General features: G+C 39.5%; 1 protein-coding gene across 5 annotated transcripts in view; it reads left to right on the top strand.

Moving 5' to 3' along the window:
• Positions 1-16,435, top strand: part of sybu (syntabulin (syntaxin-interacting)) — a 104,593-nt gene extending 88,158 nt beyond the window's left edge. For 4 of the 5 annotated variants that reach the window (XM_043689013.2, XM_043689011.2, XM_087986037.1 and 1 more), the window contains one exon: positions 14,153-16,433. In XM_043689013.2, the coding sequence (XP_043544948.2) occupies positions 14,153-15,362 (1,210 nt within the window). In that variant the 3' untranslated portion in view covers positions 15,363-16,433. Of the gene's footprint in view, positions 1-14,152 lie in introns of all 5 variants that reach the window. The other variant, XM_087986038.1, reaches the window with a different exon arrangement.
• Positions 16,436-21,982: the final 5,547 nt, after the last annotated feature.

The raw sequence follows: 21,982 nt of genomic DNA, 5'->3' as shown, positions 1-21,982 counted from the left end.
ACCTTCCAAATAGCATTGTGGATGTACCGACATCCCAAGGACTCCGATAATTCAAAAAGGGAACTCACCACAACCTTCTCCAGGGCAAATAGGAGTAAGTAATATTGGCCTAGCCAGCATCACCTTCACTTCAAGAAGGAATTTTTAAAAATCTGCTGAAATTAACTTTTTAAATATTTATTCTTCTTCCACTTCTCTTTCACCACCTGCACATCCTGACTCTTCCTTATCTGTATCTTGTTTTCTCTTAAAGCCATAACTTTCAGTTGTTTTCTGTTCATTGTAAAGATCATCCTTCTGCTTGATTAAAAATGTGAAGCGCTGATAATTTGTCCGAACTTTCCCAAAGTTCTTTTTAACTAATTATGTTGTTTTGTTGACCATCACCAAGGAAGCAATCACAATTTTGTATGACTATTTGGAAATTATGGCCTAGATTTGGTTGTCAGATGACAGTAAGGCTAACTTTTTAAAAGTCTTGCCCATGATGATTTAGCTGGCTTCCAAGCTGGATTTCCTCGAGTCCAAAATTTTGTAGTGAGAATAGTGCGTACAAAGTTGCATTTCTTGTCAAGTCATTGATTCTGTATTGATTTATACACTTGAATTTGTATACTGTCTAGGTAAATCTAATCAGCAGTGATACTGTGGGGATGGATTTCTAGAGTACGTCCAGGATGGGTTTCTGAAGCAGTATGTAATGAGACCAACTAGGGATCAAGCTGTTTAGATTTAGTCGTATGTTATGAGAAAGGGCTAATTAATAACCTCACTTTAAAATAAAAACCATTAGGAAATAGTGACCATAACATGAGAGTATTTTACATTAAGTTCTATGTGACGTAGTTAATTCTGAAACTAGAATCCTACATCTAAACAAAGTGAACTCTGAATATATCAAGGGTCACATTGACTATGATGGATTTGGGGAAAAAAAATTAAAATATTTGATAACAGGCAATATGTAACATTTTTAAAAATCAATACATGGTCTACAACAAATAAACATTTGAATTGAGGTTTTGAATCTGAGGAAAGGTGAATCATCCACTGTTAACAAGATAAGTTTAAAAATCGCATTGGATCAAATGAAATTACTTTTGATTTTGCTAGGAAAATATTAAGCCGGAGGAGACGGGAAGCTTGAAATCCAGCAAAAATGACCAAAAAAACTGATATCGGAATAGGTTAAGATAATACAAATGCAAGCTAACAAGAAACACTAAGTCAGACTGTTAAAAACTTCTTTAGATCTGTGAAAAGGGATAGATTTGCAAGGAAAAATGTGGTTGCATTCTGGCAGAGACAAATGAATTTATAGTAGAGAACAGAGAAATGGTGGAGTCACTTTTGGAGATGACTTGTGAATGTTGGGTATTTGGATTTTCAGAATGTTTTTGGTATGGTCCCAGGCACGACGTCAGTAAACAAAATTAGAATCCACTGAATTGGAGTAATGATGGATTGAAAATTGACCAACAGACTGGGGACAGCAATTAGACGTAAATGAATCATTCTCAAGGTGACAGGTTGTTATTAGTGTGGTACTGAGAGTTTCAGTGGTTAGGCAGTGCTATTCACATTCTACATTAATGATGTTGATGTTGTGACTAAATGCAATATTTCCAAATTGGCTGCTGACACAAAACTTGTACTCGCACCTTATAATGAGGAGGATGCACAGAGGCACCAGGCACAGAAGAGGAAAATTGGTTCCCCTCTTCTTAAGCCCCTGAACTGTTGCCCACCCCCCACCCCCACCACCACCACCAAACATTGATTGCCTCAACAAAGATTTTTAAATATTTTTTCGAACACAGCTATATTATACTTCAGTTAAGACATAGTACTAGTCAAGACTAAGGAGCCAGTTACAAGATTTTATTGACTGATGGAAAGAGGACTTATGTACTAACTCTAAGAAAAATAATAAAACACAGCATCTATCACAAAGGTATAAAGTGTAAAAAGGGAAGAAGTGCCAAGTAGTAAAAAAAAATTAAAATGGGGCAGTTTAAAAGTCAGTAGAGTCCTTGATGTTACTTTTTATCATGAGGCCATGATTGTCTTGTATCCTTCACAGTGGCAGTAAAATTTGTAAGTATCTTTTGAGTTCTTGGTGAATGAATGTTCCTTCAATTTGCTGTGTCACTAGGCTCAGTTTTAAGACAGTGAAGTAAACAAGCAAGAGGCTGAAAGGCGGCATCAGGAGGTAGAAAAGCTGACGCCTCAGGTATAAGCCACCTTCAGGAACAGTTATATCCGAAACGTTGACTTCTCTATCACCTGATGCTGCCTGGCTTGTGTTCTTCCAGACTCTTGTTCATCTCCGTTTGGATTCCAGCATCTGCATTTGTTTTCGTCTGTATTTATGAGATGGAGAGGGACTGAGACTGAGACTTCCAGTTGCTGCTGTTTGAGTCTATTTTCACCTCTCTCTTAAAAGTTGATACCTGAAATGCAATTACTTCGTAGACTCTCACATCTGGCTTTGTTGTTTTTCACAAACCAGATAATTTGCAGATAACTTTTATTCCAATATGTGAAACCTCCAGAGATGTGTAAATCAAACAGAGAACATTTCTGAAAGACTTCTTCTTTTCTATTTTGATGGCATGTTAATTTCTGTTTATACTTAGTCTTGTTTATTTGTACCTCCAGGAGCTTGTCTAGATGGCCACTACAACCGTCTTAAGTCAGTGTTTTTGCTTATGTAAAGCCACGTTAGTCTATTTTATCAAATCAGATATGGAAGTTGAACAAGCTGGAATATAATGTGAATAACTGTGAAGTTATTTGGTACAAAGAAGCAGAAATACATATAGTATTTATTGATATACGAGCTGTTGGGAAGTCTTGATGTTGAGAAGGACCTTGGTGTCCTTTTTGTACGTCATTAAAAGCTAAATGCAGCAAGCAGTTAGGAAGGCAAATGGTATATTGCCTTTCATTGCAAGAGGATTTGAATCCAGGAATAGAGTCACGATGCTGCAATTGACGAAGGGCTTGTTGAGATCACTTATTGAGACTGATTGATTGTGTATTGTTGTGGTCTCACTATCTAAGGAAAGATATACTTGCTATAGAGGGAGTACAATGGAGAGAAGTAAGAATACTTGGGACGGTGGGATTACATTGTAAGGAGAGTTTTCAGAAACTGGGCAGGCATTCTTATGAGTTTCAAAGAATGAAAGGTGATCTCACTGAAACTTATGAGCCTCATAAGGCACAAAAATGTGGATGTGGGATAGAATGTTTCCCATAGCTGCTAAGTCTAGAACAAGTCTCAAATAAGAAACTTAAAGAACATTTTAAGACTGAGATAAGGAGGAACTTCTTTACTCAAGCTGATGAACCTTTGAAATTCACAAGTCTAGAGGGCAATCAATCACTGAACCTGTTCAAGACAGATGTCAGTAGATTTCTGTATATGGTGAAGCCAGTGCAACAGTATGCAGATCGGCACATGCAGAATGTGCCAACAGGTATACATCTTAAAGGGGACTTCGGTAAAGAGATAGGGAAAAATGGCATTGAAGTAGATGATCAGTCAAGATCTGTTTGAGTGGCATTTGCTATGTCCCTGTCTCTCCTCTTTGTTCATGTGTAAAGAATGCAACAGTGCACCCAGTTTGGGACACTATAACAGCAGTTTCAAGATTTTAGCTATGTATGTGTGATGCCGTACGTTGTCAGTTTTTTGCAGTACAGACTTCAAGTAATAAGTCATTGCACCTAAATATTGAACTAATGTATATCATCAAAGGTAGAGTTGCCATAGGAGTGTGCTGTCATGAGACGGGCGAGGGAAGAGATTGAAAAGGACAGTCCTGCACAGTAACATCAGCTGGTGCAGGAATTGAACCCACACTGTTGGCATCACTCTGCATCACAAACTGGCTGTCCAACCACCTGAGCTAATCAACTCCCAAATCCAGTTCATCAAACTTATGGGCGGCACGGTGGCACAGTGGTTAACACTGCTGTCTCACAGCGCCAGAGACCTGGGTTCAATTCCCGCCTCAGGCAACTGTCTATGTGGAGTTTGCACATTCACCCCGTGTCTGTGTGGGTTTCCTCTGGATGTCAGGTTTCCTCCCACAGTCCAAAGATGTGTAGGTTAACTGCATTAGGCAGGGGTAAATATAGAGTAATAGGGTAGGGGAATGGATCTGGGTGGGATACCCCTCGGAGGGTTGGTGTGGACCTATTGATCCGAAGGGCCAGTTTCCACACTGTAGGGTTTCTATGATTCTAACTGGTCGTGTTCAGACCAGAGGGCCCACAAAAATGGAAAACAGCAAAAACAATTTTACGAGGCTGCACTGGCAGGACATTAGTGGTGTCAGGCAGAAGTTCTGAAATCAGATTGAGGTATATTTCCATCTGTGACGATACAAGACTTTAAGAGGTATATTTCGTCTTTTTTAATAAAGAAAAGTTGAGACAGAGGTGGCAAGCAGATTGCTCCAAACCAATAAAGTAAACAGTTTGTGAGGCCTTGAGTTTTTTAAAATTGGAACAAAAGAAGCAGCCTGAATGGGTCGGGTCCAGCTACCACAGAACCAGAATTTTCTGCATTTGCTGGGTACTTGAAGCTGGATGTGGAAGCTCTTCTCCTCTCTCTGTTACAGCTAAAAGCTGATGTTCTGTTCCTGCTGCTAGAATTGCATGTGAGATCATCTATTTTACTGAACTTGCCTTTGCTAAGTGTGATTTTATGGGGTGTTACTATATCGGAACAGTTAATTAGTAATAGTTTATATTATTTTGTTCAGCATTCCAATAGAGTTACAGTTAAGCCTTTTATTTTTATTTTTTGTTTGTATATTTTAACTGTAGTGTAAAAATAAAGTGTGTTTACTTAAAGTCGAGTAGTTTGACCAATGGAATGGCATCTGGAATGCAACGACCTACATTTGCCTTTTAAAATAAGAAAAAGTAAGGGTCTAGACTAGCTGCTTAATATATTTTGAGGAGGTTTTGTCTGGTCATAATATACCCCATTGGAGATGAGGCCTTCTCTCAGAGCTGCAGCCATTAAAATTATTGGCCCCTCTCTTGATCCACCAGCACGTGCAGAGGGGGACATACAGCAATGGAGCTGGACTAAAAGCTGGGTCCAGATTCTTGCCATACTCAGGCTCCCAAGCTCAGGGATGTAAGGTCCGTGGATATGGAAACCCTAAGGGAAACATTACCTTTGGGAAGGCTCCACTGGTCACATGGCCAAAAAAGAAACTTCCTTTCCATTGCCTGGTTACCACGCTGCCAAGTTTTACCTGATGGGCTTGAGAATTAACAGTTGGCACCCACCACAGTTAAAGTCCCATTGACAGTGGAAGAAGACCATTAAATCATCATTCATCAACCACGTAAGATGCTCAATTGACTCTGCAGCAAACGGACCACCGTAAGTCTTCATTACAGTCAGTGAAGTCACAGCGAATTGAATTTCAGCATCCCGGCCTACAGTTGCACTAATGAGAGCCCGTAAACCTACAGTCAAAGAAGGGGGATTATGTTGTGCATTTGTGTTCACTAAACATAACGTTTTATTTTGCATTTGCAATTTCTTTTAGTGGGTTTTACTCAGTGGATTAGTTTTGTTTTAAAGTTTTCTGGTTTTGTTTTCATTCCTGCCAGAACTGTTCTTTATTATTTTTGTTTCTGGTTTCTATTTAAATCATACCAAAGTGGTGAGGTTAAGAATTCCTTTGGGGTTCCAATATAGCATTTTTTTAGATTAGATTACTTACAATGTGGAAACAGGCCCTTCGGCCCAACAAGTCCACTCCGACTCTCCGAAGAGCAACCCACTCAGACCCATTCCCCTACATTTACCCCTTAAAATGAGAAATGAAATTTCTTTTCAACCGTGGGCTGGATATTACATGCCTATGCCAAATGTATTTTTGGTGGTGTGGTACATTAAAAAGGGTGAGTGCCCAGCCCACTACCTTCCTGCTCTTCCACATAATATAAAGGGTGGGCAGGTCCTAAAACTGTCAGCCTATCCACTGTGTGTAAATACATAAAGATCAACTGAACTTGTTATTAGTTGACCCTAGTATATTAAAAAAATTGCAGGTAAAGATCAGCAGGTCCAGCAGCATCTGTGGAGAGAAATCAGAGTTAACGTTTTGGGTCCAGTGACCTTTCCTCAGAATTGATGGTGACTATATTGCTCATGTCATAATAAGGTTGGCATGGGTAGGCAGGTCGAGTGGGCAGCCTGTTGTTTCAAACATTAGGAAGGAAGGTGAGATATTTTGTGCAACAGGAACACCACCCCAGGACACAGTGTACCCACTTCCTTCCTCCCTGTGTGTACTTTACAACCCCAACTCTCCACTCCCCTACCCCTGTCTCTAAGACTGCCAAACAGTCTCCATCCGATGTCCCTTGCAATGTTAATGATAATAGTCTTATAATCAGTCACGTATCAGGGATTCAATGAGTTAGCTTAGTTAACTAGTAAAACACATTAAAGTTATGAAGCAGACTTTGCAGAAAGCCAACTAATTTCTAATTGTGCAAACCTTTCGGATCTACAGCAGATTTGCAGACAGAGTTGCACTATTGTATCCGTAGAGTGCATAGAGGCCTTAAATGTGAACACTCTTAAAAAGGAAAGTTACATATGTAACATGTCTGTCCATTCCAAAACAAAGTTACAATAACAGCTGAGCGTACAAATCTATAATAACATAGAGGCATTTTGCTGATGCATCCAGATCTTGTATTGGTGAAATTGTCTGGGGGGTACCATTGATTTCCACAGTCAGTGGTATTGTCCATCATTCTTGTTTGTGTTGGCATTTTACTTTGAGGGAATGTAGTTGCTGTCCCAGAATTTGCTAACCCTAAATGGCACCAGAGTCCGGTTTTATTCCAGATTGGATATTGCTGCTCAGAATTCCAGTTTGAGAGACTGGTCTATGTCGAGACTTATTCATGTGGCAAGCAGAACAGCTAAAACTTTGAGGGAACCAGAAGAAACCAAAATGTGAAATCAGAAGCCTCAAAATGGGCTGGAAGCTCTTGAGGAATGAAACAATAAAAGCCAAGAAGATTTGAACCATAAGAAACAGCTGGAAACAAGCTCAGTCAAACTATGATTCAAATCTTTTTGGGATTTATTTCATTCCTTAAGAGCTTCCAGCTCATTTTGAAGCTTCTGATTTCACATCTTGGTTTCTTCTGGCTCCCTCAAAGGTTTAGCTGTTCTGCTGACGACATTAAAAAAAACTCTATATTTCCAATCCACTGTAGTCACTTTATCTGTCAGAAAGACTTCTAACCACCCAGTTTTAGCAAAATGAATGTGCATATGCAAAATTGAATTCTTTCGGTTGGCTGGCTTGTTGGTTTATGGAGCAGTGTGATGCCAACAACCTGGGTTCGGTTCCCATCACTGGTTTGAGGTTACCATGAAGGACTCTCCTTCTCAACCCGTTCCCTCGGCTGAGATCTGGTGGGCCTCAGGTTAAATCACCAACAGACGCTTCTCTTTTATGAGAGAGCAGCCCCTCCTTGTGCATTGCTTAAAATAGTACTTCCAAGTGGGTACGAGAGGTACCAACTTGGACTTTTATCTTTATTGGTACTGACTGCAAGCAAGTCACTTTCTAATTTATAGACAGATGTAAGGCATCTTAGCGATTGCACTGATTTCAAGTGGAAACCTCCATCCATGTTGTAAATATGTCTCATTCTCCCTTGGTCCACATCTGCAGTGGCATTTCCATCACTTCCATCGGAAAAGGAGCAACTTTGCTTAAAACTGACCCAATATCATTCTGAACAATTGGGTCAACTTTCTTTCGACATCATTTCTAGTGTCGAACTGCTCTGTTGTACCCTGTGCATTCAAAGTATACTGTGTAGGCAGCCAATGAGGGCAAAGTAAGAAGAGGAATTAAAGTTGTTTGTCAGAGGGTGGTTACTTTCATGAACAGAATAAAGTGAAGCATAGCAATCAGCGAACCTGCGTTTGGTCTCCTTAATTTTGTTTCCAGTAACATCCTATTTATCGTGTTGTCATATTCACAACCAATTACAAATAATGAGTTCTGCCAACAGCAATTTCCATCATGTTGCGCATTTATCTGCAAGGCTGTGGGTCTGCAACTTATAACGTTCCAGACACTTGTGGCTCTTTTCCAGTTGGAGTACCTTAATGTGGAAAGAGAAAAGCCTAGAGATAAATTAAGAGCCTTGCTTTTATCACAAGAATGAAAAAAAGCTAAGCAATGCGCTGCACTGTAAAAATCAAATGATTGTGTTAATACAAAAAAACTTTGTCTTTATATAAACCTAGTCATCTGGCATAGCCACATCATAGTAATTGTCTACATATAACTGGTTTGAGGAAAAGGTTTTATGTCTGAGACCATTATTGTTTCTAATATATCTGAGAAAGTAAATTATTCTGAACTGCTAGAAGCATTTTTATCTCAAAAATGAATAAATTCAGTGCATTCAATTTGATTAATCATGTATGCAAATTTTGCATGCTACCCAACATTTTCAGACAACTTATTGTGTATTTGATAAAGGATCACCAAATTTCTACCTGTGGTTTTGAATTTTTTAAGCAAATTTTATTTATGAAAGTCTTTTCAAGTGAAAGAAAGGTAGGTTCCTGAGCTAGGTGATAGAGTCGTAGAGATGTACAGCATGGAAACAGACCCTTCGGTCCAACCCGTCCATGCCGACCAGATATCCCAACCCAATCTAGTCCCACCTGCCAGCACATATCCGTCCAAACCCTTCCTATTCATATACCCATCCAAATGCCTCTTAAATGTTGCAATTGTACTAGCCTCCACCACATCCTCTGGCAGCTCATTCCATACACGTACTACGCACTGCGTGAAAACGTTGCCCCTTACTTAAACATTATGTTCGGCCTGATGGAACCTTTGAACTTTGTCCTCTTCCATCGTAGTCTCATTTGTACTTTTCTCGCAATAAAAATTGAAAAATTACTTTCAATATTATTTCAAAATGTTCTATTATCTTGTTTTATTCCATTCACTTAATTTGTATTTTTTTTAATCTTCCCATTCTTAACTATATTTGCCACAATTGTTAACTATAATGTTGATAAATGTCCATTAAAATTAAGACCTGTAACTGCAAAGAGCATTTTACAGTCAATGTCCCAAGCAGGTCCATCACTATATTCTGTCCCACAGACAGGAAAGATACATGTGGGGTAGGAGTACGGTAATATACAGTCAGGCGGGAGTTGTCTTCGCAGTCCTCAATATTGATTCTGGATGCATGGTATCAGTTCATACTTGGGCACGGAAACCTCCCAGTGGTTACGAACTATCAACCACCATCTGCTGGGGTGAATCATTTCTAATCAATGTTGAACACTTTTTTGGAGGATGCAATGAGTATAACAAAGGCACAGAACATACCCTGGGTGGACAAATTGAATATCCCTCGCCAAAAGTGACTCAAAAACATCACTATTGACCAAACTGGGCAAGTGGTAAAGGACATTGCTGTTGGACTATGCCTGTTGTAGGTGGTGAAGGAGCCAACAGGGGAAAAGAAGTACTTCACATTGTCCTCACTAATTCATCTGTAGCAGATTGCAATGTTCATGACAGATTTGGAAAAGTGGCCACCATATACAGTCCTTGTGTGACACAAAACCAGAGCTGAAAATGTGTTGCTGGAAAAGCGCAGCAGGTCAGGCAGCATCCAGGGAACAGGAGAATCGACGTTTCGGGCATAAGCCCTGCCCGAAACGTCGATTCTCCTGTTCCCTGGATGTTGCCTGACCTGCTGCGCTTTTCCAGCACCACATTTTCAACTCTGATCTCCAGCATCTGCAGACCTCACTTTCTCCTGACACAAAACCAGGCTGAATGTAATGTATTGGAAGATCTGTTTGAAATCTAAGACAGAGCAACTAAGAAGCCCAGTGGTCAGTAGCAACAAATGAATAACCTCATGGCTCAGTATATATACTCCACCATTGCTATCAAGCCAGAGGACCAAGCCTGATTCAGTGAAGGGTGCAGGAGGTTTACCTATAAGAGAAGGTACAAAACGTGATAACTTGTATGCCAAGCAGTATATGTCAGACAGCACTAAATAATGCCATAACCAATGCATTAGATCTAATCTCTGCAGTCCTGCCATACTCAGTCATGAATGGTAGTGGGCAATTAACCAATTTGCCAGAGGAGAAAGTTTCACACCTTCAATGATGGAGGAGCCCAGGACATCAGAGCAAAGATAAGGCAAGCGGATAGATGGTCTCGGGATAAACTCTAGGAACACAGAAAACCATCCTGGATCATTTCTCAAACTGACCACAGTGAACATGACCACAGTGTATGGTTCTTGTTCAATTCCAGTTTATCAGTTAGGGTAAAGTGGTGTGTTTGTGATTTGTTCGTTGTTGGAGTTTGAATTCAACCTTTCACTGTAAATAGCAGCCAGTAAAAAAAAGTCGATTGTTACAGAGAATTTCATGTTGATATTGGTCTGCCGGTCCCAATATTGATACTCTGCTGCATGGACGCTGTTTGGGCAGCACAGTGGCTCAGTGGTTAGTGTCTGGTGCTAGGGACCTGGTTTCAGTTCCAGCCTTGAGTGACTGTGCAACTCCACACAGGAATTCTCACTGTGTCTGCGTGGGTTTTCCCTGGATGTTCTGGTTTCCTCCCACAATCCAAAGATTGCTAAATTGCTCCATAGAGCCCAGGATTGTATAGACTCGCTGGATTAGCCTTGGGACGATGTTGGGTTACAGGGAGAGGATGGGGAAGCTGGGTCACAGTGTATTGTTGTTCAGTGGGTTGGTACAGATCAGATGGACCAAATGGCCTCTTTCTGCACTGTAGAGATTCTATGAATTGGAATTGTTGTGTGGTTCCAGTGCATTTAGGCCTGAGGTCTCTGCACACTGCATGAAGACCCGATGTGTTTCCTCTTCCAGTATAATATTCCAGCTCTGCTGCTCATACAGCATTTATCTCTGTAGTTTGTGGTGAGTTTTCCATAATACAAACCTAAGATTCTGGAAAGTTTGAATTCTATACAAGATTGCTAATGTTTCAGGGAAGATATCATGTACAATGTGCTGACTCTGAAGACAGCTGACATTATCGCAAGGAGGCATCAAGTCTCCCCACATGACACTCATTCTCCTTAGGAGTTTACTATTAAGGAAGAGAAGAGCAGCTAAAAGGTTTCTTGATGACAGTGTCACACCATGCAACACTATTAAAGCCTCAAAATTATTGGTGACTTCTGTAGATTTAAAAACTCAGTGTAACTGTTACCATTCCCGTGAACAGATTGAAGGCAGAAATTGGGAGCCTGGACTAATCCCACCTTTACAATTCCACCTTCATCATCAACCCACCAGGAAGCAGGGTTTTCTGGCTGCTGTATTTTAATTGACCTTCGTGACAGACACGAGATGGGAACAGAATCATGGGTGATTTTGGAACAGTCATGTTAAAAGGCATACTTTATCTCTCAAGAAACAGTAGCCTGATTTGTTTCCAAAAGAACCAGTAGCAAAGGTTGAGTTGAATTGGAAAGACCTCCCTGGCAATAGAACTTTAAGCCTTTCAAGCAGTTTAACCCTCCCCCTACCTTTAATCCTACCTTATCGCCATTATCCTCCTCACCTTCACCACCCTCCCTCTCTCACCGATGTTTCACTTCATGAAGAGAGCTAGCTAAACCCATAGGTCTTCCGAAGTTAACAAATTGCCTCTTTAACTCAGCTGTATAAACAAAGTCAAGCATTTACAAAACCATTAGGCAGTTGGATTTCAGCCAAAAGCTCAAAGCTCTCCCTAAGTAATCAAACTGACTTCACAACTGCTATCTTAATAGATATCTAGACAGAATAGATAAAACAATGGGAAAAACTTAATCATTTAGACATCATTATCAAACTAGGCTTTGTTTTGAATACTGTAGAATGTATTCTACCATCCTATTCATTTTATGGACATTTAATCTATCTTACAAATTTCTATGTGTACAAAGTTGATTTCTTTTTACTGAACAGCATGCCAGAAAAGAGAAATAACAATATGGCATAGCAATATTTAAACATCTTCCAATCACAACACAGTCATGCCTCAATGAACACCGATAGAGTTCATGCTACAGCAATTCATGATGAATTGCAAAGGAAACAATCTCATTAGATTTCCTTTTTAAACTCTTCTCTCTTCCAATCCATGGTCTATGCTACCAAGGCACCTGCTGAAGTCTGGCCACCTTTCTGGAAATTTAACAGTTTTATGGGCATAGAATCGCTGTTAGTCCACAACTCTTTCTGTTTCAATCCATGTCTTTGTGAAAATGGTTAAGGGCAGTAACAGAGGCAGGATGTAAGGGTGCACAGAGTACTGGCCATTTTTTTTTTCCAATTGCATCTCTGGAGAATACAGCCAGTCCTGACCTGGTTTTCATGGGGACATCAGCCCTTTCAAAATAAATGAACTGATCCATTGAATGTTAAAGAAGCGCCATACAAGTGCCAGGCAATGACATCTCCAACAAAGGACCATCTAACTAGTACCATTCAACATTCAATGGTATTAACCATTACTAATACTCCCCGCTATCAAAATACTTGGGAAGGGTTGGGGGAAGGTGATGGTGTTATCATTGACAAGAAACTGAATTGGACCAGCCATATAAATACTGTGGCCATAAAAGCAAGTCGCAAACTAGGAATCCAGCAGCGAGTAACTCATTTCCTGACTCCCCAAAGCTTGTCCACCATCTACAAAGCACAAGTCAGAGGTGTGATGGAATACTCCTTTCCTGGAAGAATGCAGCTTTAATAACAATTTTCAGGAGAAATCAGCCCATTTTATTAACATCCATCTAACAATAATGTTCAGTTCCTCCACCATTGATGGCTAGTAGCTACAGTGTGTACTCTCTATAAAATGCAACAATTTACCAAGGCTCCTTTGACAACATCTGTCAAACCTGCAGTCTCTGCTGTCTCAAAGCACAAGGACAATAAATGCATGGAAAGACACCCCCCCCCCCCCCCCCCCTCAATCTGCAAATTCCTTTCCAAACCCCATTCCATCCTGACTTGGAACTATATCACCATCCCTCTACTATTGCTGGGTCACTTACTCATCATAGCACTGTGGGTGTACTGACAGCACATGGATTACATGAATGCATCCCACTATCCATTCTTAAGGATAATTTGGAATGGAGAGTAAGTGTTGGCGTTACCAGGAGCACCCATATCTCACCATTTAATTTAAAATTGTGTTAAATGTTGAATGCTAATACTGACAACAGGAATCTCTTAGATCAAATGCTGGAAAGGTTGGATCTCAAGTAGAATGCGACATGAGCTTGTATAAAGCTAGATTAAAATAATCAGGTGGCAGAAAGTTTGTTTTTTCAAATGAGTTGATCTTGCACTATTATGACATGTGCACACAATGTCTGAATGGTAAGGGCCCTTCAGGATCCATAATATTTATTGTAATGCTGAGATAGGTGAGGAGATCAGCAGACCCACAGGATCATCTATCCTTTAAAATTCTGGAATATGTATAATTGTCCAGATGAAGTCAAAAATCACATCGAGTGAACCCTTTACTTTTGTTCCCTGTAAAAGAAAATTATGTATGTGTGTCAATGAAATGGCAATTAGTGAAGAATCTTAAATTTAAGTGAATAACACACTGCCATCATTTGAATTTTGCACATATAATTGACCAGTGAGGAAGATGCACAAAACTTGTTACATTGGGACAGTTTGGCTAATTCATACAGTTTTATAATAGTTGTTTTACTGAGGCTGCAACAAATCACTCCCAAGTTGTGATACACAGGTCTAGTTCCACTACAATATGCTGATAATATCCAGTATTCTCCACAATATAATGTGCAAAATTTCATTAAGCTGTATTCATAAGACTCATCATTTATTTTGTCTCTCCAAACATATGCCTTCAATTTATGTTTAATTTGATGTCTTTTACTACAAGTTGCGAGGATTCTATGCATTCATGTTACAAACGTACTTAAGGCTTCCTGTACATTTTTAGATACATCCATTTATTTGGCAAATTTAATACTCTGCAGACTATATTTATCATATCTTATGTTCTAACAGGGAATCTGAAGTTGCAGATCTCAAGTCCCAGCTTGCTCGCATGCGGGAAGACTGGATTGAGGAAGAATGCCACCGAGTTGAAGCCCAGTTAGCGCTGAAGGAAGCTCGAAAGGAAATCAAGCAACTACGTGAGGTGATTGACACTATGAAGAACAGTCTGGTTGAAAAGGACAAAGGTGTTCAGAAATACTTTGTTGACATTAACATCCAAAATAAGAAACTTGAGTCTTTGCTGCAGAGCATGGAGTTAGCTCAGAATGGTACTTCAAGGGATGATTCATCTCTGGACTGCATGTGTCCATCACCAGTAAAGTCATTGGCTCGAAGCACTACCTACACAAAAATGACTGAAGCCATGGGCCTAGAAGATCAAGCAGTTGAAGAAATGGCTGATAGTGGTCTGTTGGCCAATGATGACATGGCAAGCAGAACAGATCTCTTTGATCAAATTCTTAGGTCAAAACCTGCTGAAGGTAGCCCCGGAGATGGCTCTTGGCCTCAAACCGCGGAAAGGCAGGTAACACTTGTTAACAGGGCAGCATGTGAGATTTCTGATCAGAGTGGCATGATCTTTGTAACCAATGATAATAAGCTGGTGAGGGAGCAGGCTATTCAGACTGATGTAGTACCGTATAGCCCAGATGTACAAAACCTCATTCTGCATATTTTGAAATCACAGCATAATAGCCCAGTCAGTCCCATATCTTCAACTTGGGTGTCAGATGTCAGTCAAGCAGCAAGTGCCCCACAGTTTGAAACAATAGTCAGTGATGCCTTGCTGGATTTGACTCCAAACAATCCTAACACTGCGATTCTAGTATCTAAAGTGGAACCTGTTAACCATTTCATGAGCCCTGAGGCATACACTTACAATCAACATTTGCCCAGATTAAAACATATGACAGAACATACTTTCACATCCACGCCCGATGTAACAGATGGTGGTGAATGTGTTGTGTCAGAGGAGCAGCCATCTGCATTGTGTCAGAAAAGCTACTGGAGCAGCCATTTTATCGTTGATTTATTGGCAGTGGCTGTTCCTGTAGTGCCAACTTTGGCATGGGTATTTTCCACACATAGAGGAGGAACAGAGCCCCTGTACAATATTGGGACTCTGCTGCGTGGATGCTGTTTGGTGGCCTTGCACTCTTTGCGCCATACACCTCGCACACTGTTTTGCCACTCAGATAAAAATAAAGACAACCACTAATTGCACTTCGATTTTAGTTTAGGATACTTGAAGAGTACTGGAATTAGCTTATTGCATCGTCTTTGTATGTGGCTAGGTGTGTTTCACCACATCAGTGAGGTTTAATTTGCACTGTTAATAAGTATAGATATATTACTTGACTTATGGTGGAATGAGTTTACAGTGTTGCAAGCTGCTTTTGAAGAATGGGTAATGTGAATGCTTTCCTTGAGTGAGGGGAAATAAATTTATGTGGCCAAAGTTGATCCACTACTGAGCACTATGTCAATAGACTTTGTAGCGGTGACGTTTTTGAAAAGACATGGAAAAGTGATGTATTTTTGTTGACGTATATGGGCCTGGATCTCAATTTGAACACTGTTATAGGCACTAAAGTACAGTTCTAAACACTTATTCTTCCTGTTGGTGAAAACTGCCTTCAGAGTTTTGAACAGAAAATAACTGATACTGATCTTCTAAGGCAGCTGGCTCCAGAATCTGCTTAAACATACTTTTCAATGGCTTATTACAGCTCAGCTGTGTACTTTATTGCTGCTTTTAGAAGCTTAACAAGTTTAATCGTCATGCTGTACTTTTAAGTTGATGATAAAACTGAGTGCAACCAAAGTTTTTTGGTCTTCTGTTGTCTGTATGTTTTTGATGGTATGGGAATGTGTAATGGAAACTGGAACCTCTTGTTACTGTTCAGTTGCATCAGTACAAGCATTGATTAGTTGGATCAAGTGATATTACAGTGACCTGTATAAGTAGTTGCTACGTGCAGTACATTGACATGTTTTTAAAGTAATCAACAAGATGCTTTGTGTATTTGCTTCTGGCAAAGGAATTGCATTTTTATGATTTATGTGTTGTGTTCGAGCCATGTGCAATATTGTTGAATTGTTTACTTTTACTTTACTGTATTTCAGATGTTTCTAAATTAAAGGTTATAAATTTATTACATTAAAGCATGCCAGAAAAAAGTTACCGGTACTTTTGTCTCTTGCTTTGTACCTTAACTCAGTTTTTAAACTATTGTTCTGTGAATTGTATCTGACACACACAAAACCGGAGTCTTATTGTCCATATTAAGTACATTCAGATCAAATAAATAATCTTAATGATCCTAGAGTCTGCTATATTGTAATCATAAACTCAGAAAATGACTCTTCAAGCCTCCATTAGTTTTTGTTTTAAATTCCACAATAGTCAGTTATTCAATACTCTTTGCCTATGCTTATCAATTAACATCAATCCAAGTGTATAAGAGTTGATCATTTTAACTAGGACAGCCGGAATTGTGAATCTTTTACCTAATTTAGATGTTTTTGAATGTTTGTAATAGTTTATGTATATCTATACTGTTGTTCATCTGTGAGTATAATACTGTACATTGCCTTATAGTTTTGTAACCTAGGAAAGAACTTTATCAGAAATCGGCTAAGTGGCAATATTGGAGAGGTTCATGGAGGGTTTCTCTCTTTAAGCCTCTGTGTTCTCTGAAGCTATTCTTGTCTAATTACTTATGTACCTCAGTGCTAAGGTGCCCCAATTAACCTCACTTCCTCTTGACAGAGGTGGAAATACTTGCTACTTTCAGAACCTTCAGGGATTCCTGGTGCCATGCCATTTGTGTAGCCCAGCCATACATGTTGTCAGTCAGGAGTTGTCCTGTCAGGACGCATAGATGGAATGGCTGACACTTTATAGCGAATAGAGATGCACGTTCATATGTGTACTACACCTTCAGAAACAAGCTACCCAGGTTAGTTATCCTTATCATTATCCTATCTTCGAACCGTCAAAGGGATTGTTTTTTTTCACAATTCACAACGTAGTCGAACATCTCGTTTCTCAATGGGTGACCAGGACATGCAGGAAAGCCTAAAACAGTTGAGAATGTTCACTTTTACTTAGCAACAACAAGAGCAAGCAATAAACAAACAGAAGCTGAATTTGTCTCTGTGAACTGACAGGGTTTGCTTGCTCTTGAGCCACAACAAACTCACAGTCAATGAGTGATCATCACGCCCAGCTCACCTCTACTGGAACCACATGTCAGTTTGTCCTGTCTGTCCTTTTGAGTTTTGTGTCATCAGCAAAGTTTGAAATTGACCCCTGCACACAAACTCTGCATCAAATATATATCAAAAAAAAGCAAGGGTCACAATACTGACCACTGGGGAACTTCTCCACGACCCCTCCTTCATCTTGAAAAGTATAATTGACCATTGCTCTCTGTTTCCAATGACACACAGCTAATTTTGTATTCAAATTGCTACTGTCTTGTTAATTTCATAAACTTTCTCACAAATCTGTTGTGTAGCATCATATTGAAAGCCTTTTTGAAGTCCACATACACCACATCAAAAGTAATACTCAACAGCAGGAGTGAAAATTAATCAAAGATTATTTATAAAGAATAGACATTTGGTCTAATCAAATAAGTGTTTGTTTATTCTTATGGTCAACATTTTCCTGATTTTATTGTCACCAAGATTTTTCTTCTATGATATTGGGGCATTTTTTTAGTTGCTTAAAACTGCAGAATAATATTAATTTCAATATAACGTTTTGCATGCAGTAAGGTTTCAAAATGGGTAATCTGTTTGTTGAGACAGATCAGGAAACTAGGGCAAACGCCACCTATTATTCAAAGCAGGGCCATTGGAGTATTGACAAGGAATTGACCACATATTGCAGACAAAACCAATGAGTTGCAATGTCAAACAACCATCGTATCAAATCACTAATTCTCTCAAGATGTCTGCATTACCTCTCAGATGATGGACTGAAGTTCGCAATGGTTTTACAGATTTGCCCACTGGTGAATACCTGTTTGTGACAGCCAACTGTAGAAGGTTCTCACTTGTAGGAAAAACAAATGTCAGATTCAACAAAAGCAGACATCCTAGCACTTGGCCAAATTTTTGTTTGGGAGTTTCTCAAATGGTGAGAAGGGATAATGAATCCCATTCAACAATGATGATTTCAGTAAGTTTGTACAATTATAACATTTAAAAGGCATCTGGATGGGTATATGAATAGGAAGGGTTTAGAAGGATATGGGTCAAATGCTGGCAAATGGAACTAGATTGGTTTAAGATACAGAACGTTCTGATATAACATGGTGGTTGCATTCTTTTGCAACTTCATGCTATAGAAAAGTGTGTTATGGAAAACCACTGTCGAAAATCGTGCTGTAGAAGATCACTATAGAAAATCTCTATACCCACTTAGTAGAAAGTTCACATTATCCAAACAGTGTGCACAATTCGTCAATTACATTATCGCCAATTTGTGCTGATGACATACCAGAACAGCCTGTATCTGGTCGGCATGGACGAGTTGGACTGAAGGGTCAATTTCCATGCTGTACAGTTCTATGACTCTGTGTACGGCCACAGCTGAGAGCAAGTGAAGGAATCAAGAGTGGTATGACTTTTTTTTCAGCAGAAGGACGCCTCTCCCACTAAGTGCATCTTTGCCCATTTTATACACATGGTTTCCTGAACTACTCCTTGAGCAAATGATAACAATGCATGCAATCAAGAACAGAATGATCAAACGAAGAAAACACAAGAACTATAGTGATCTCTGCAGAGAACAATAGCTTGAATAGATTTAAACTTCTAGTTATTAACTCAAAAGAATAACAGGACAGGAATTCATGCTTTAAAACTTTTCCTGCAATAAATGACAAAAACTATTAATCACACTACCTTATTTCTGAGGCAATTTAAACTACAGAAAAGTGGTCTTCCCTTTATGCATTTATTGCCCCAAATCTTTCAATTAGTCCTGGAAACCAACCTTCTGATTTGGGATCCTGTAGAACTTACCACAGAAAGAGATTATTGGAGAGAAACTGCGTGAAAGCCCTACCCATTTCTGTGAAGACAGCTATATATTTTGGTAAGTTACAGTTTCGAAGTCACAGACCTTCAGCATGTTAGTGTACTTGTTTGAGTGAATGTGGAGGTGTGTAAATGGGCAGTATGGTACGTGCATATGTGAATAATGTAGCAGAGACATAAGGTGGATGTTGATTCTAAAATCAACAACTCAGATAACCAGGGTGACAGTTTTAAGGTGAGGAGCAGGACCTTTAGAAACAAAAACAGAAGCAGGAGATAACTATTCAGCCTTTTCAGACTGCTGTATTTTTCATTATGATCATGGCTGATCATCCAACAATACCTGCTTCCTGCTTCTCCCCCACTTCCTTTGATCCCTTTAGCCACAAGCACTATATACTTCATCTTGAAGTCATACAATGTTTTATCCTTGACTATTTTCAAGATAACTTCCTCAGACTCACCACTCTCTGGGCAAGTAAATTTCTCCTCATCTCAGGCCTAATTAGTTGACCCTCTTATCCCGAGACTGACCCTTGGTTCTGGACTCCCCACTCTTAGGAAAATCCTTCCTGCCTTTATCATGTCTAGTCCTGTTAGAATTTTATAGATTCCCCCCCTTCTGAACTCCATTGAATGTAATGCGAAGCAATTCAACCTCTCCTCGTATGTCAGTCCTGCCATCCCAGGAATCAGTTTGGTAAACATTCACTGCACTATTAGCAAGAGTATCCTTCCTCATAAGGTGATGAAAACTTCACACACTAGTCCAGATGTGATCTCACCAGGGCCCTGTATATGTGCAGCAAGACGTCCTGCTCCTGTACGCACATCCCCTTGATAGAAGGCTAACATAAATACTTTCTTTACTGCCTGCAGCACTTGTGTTCAGTGACTGACATATGAGGATATCCAAGTCTTGTTGCTCATTCCCCTCTCTGTTTATGGTCATTCAGATAATCTGCCTTCCTGTTTTTGCTACCAAAGTGGATAACTTCATATTTATCCAAATTATACTGCATCTGTTACGCATTTGCTCACTCACTTGGCTTATCCAAGTCACACTGAAGCACCTCTGCATCTTCCTCACAACTCATCCTCCCACCTAGCTTTGGTGTTTAAAGGGTACCTGAGGAAATTTTTCTTCATTCAATATGGTGGGTATCTGGATTACACTGCCTATAAAGGGTGGTACAGGCAGTAACCATCAAAATGTTTAAGAAGTATTTAGTTGAGCATTTGAAATCTATTGCACAGAAGGTTATGGGCCAAGGGCTAAAACATTGGATTAGAATAGTTAAATGCTCAGACACAATGGGGCATTTAAAATATTGTTATAAACTCATACTCTAACCCTTTAACCTTTATTTTAAGTTTAAACAGTCCCTGATGAGACACTGTAACAAAGATACAAATAGAGGTTAATGAAAACTTACAGAAGAGAATAGAACTTACTTCAAATAACAATGTCCAGGCAATGATGCATCCCAACCCTTGTGATGCCAACCAGCTTCTATCATCTGGTGAACACCACATGCTGTCTCACCACCAACAACTTAGTGTGGACATAACTGTGAAACAGGGACAATCAGGTACAACGGTCCCCTCCACAGCCTAAGAACACTCACTCTATAGCGCGTTACAAGTTCATACCTGATGTCAGACAACAACCCACTTGTGAGTATAAACATCGACCGTACTTGAGTGATTAAATTTCTAAAATGAATTATTTTCAGTTGGCGAACAAGTCTTCAATCACATTGTACGTAAATTAGTAATTTTAAACTCAAAAGTAAGAGCATAAAAGAGTTTTGGGAAATTCAATCTTCATACTCAAGTTTATGTTTTATATTTGTGGAAGCAAACTACTTAAATGTGCTAAACCTCTCATTCATTAATGGAAGTGGGAGGTGAGATAATATAAATCTCAATACACTATATTAAGTTAAAAATCACAACACCAGGTTCTAGTCCAACTGGTTTAATTGAAAGCACTAGCTTTCGGAGTGCTGCTCCTTCATTAGGTAGTTGTGTATTTGTATTGTGCATTTTAGGCACTGACAGAGGGAGTCTAATAATATAAAGGAATTCATGTTTTAACAACTCATGCTTCCTGCTGAATCTTACTTTTGCTTCCCAAGAACTGCACACCACCTATTTGGGGGAAGTGACTTGTTATCATTGAGATTTTAGCTATTTAGTGCTTCCTTCCTACATGTACCTTAGCAATATTTTTACTGTATCATTAAATTAATTCCACCCTACTCCCTTCCAGAGCATCAGTTCTTAGAGTACTAAGCTTGGAATGCTTTTTGTTTGGGAAAATCAGCAAAATATGAACTCGAAGCTCTGAAATAGTGTAGATCTGTTATCTACCTTTTTCATTCTCATGGAGACAATTTAAATTGATTTCGAATGGAAATAGGAAAACATGACCTGGAAATTAACTACTGCTAACGGTAAATGCTATTTTTAATGGAGATGTTAAATCAGATTGTCATTTTGAATGAAGCAAGCAAGCCAGGCAGCATCAGGAGGTGGCGAAGTCAAGGTTTCAGGTGTAGACACTCTTCAGGACTGAAGGTGGGTATAAGAGGAGCTACAGATAATGGATTTGGGGGGAGGGTTTTGGGTGGGGAGACGTGTGAGATAGGTGAACACAGGTAGAGGGTATGATCTGGTTGGTCAATAGGAGGAATAAATCCATTTGGTAGCTGGAAGGATGAGTCGGTCAGAGGAATGGAAGGGGCTTGGAAGGGAGTCAGAGGAGGGGAAGAAAAGTAA

This window comes from Chiloscyllium plagiosum, unplaced genomic scaffold (genome assembly GCF_037043375.1).
Source record: "Chiloscyllium plagiosum isolate Xiang-an unplaced genomic scaffold, Cpla_swu_hap1 HiC_scaffold_4, whole genome shotgun sequence".
Classification (NCBI taxonomy): domain Eukaryota; kingdom Metazoa; phylum Chordata; class Chondrichthyes; order Orectolobiformes; family Hemiscylliidae; genus Chiloscyllium; species Chiloscyllium plagiosum.
This window is presented reverse-complemented; position numbering and strand designations above follow the sequence as displayed.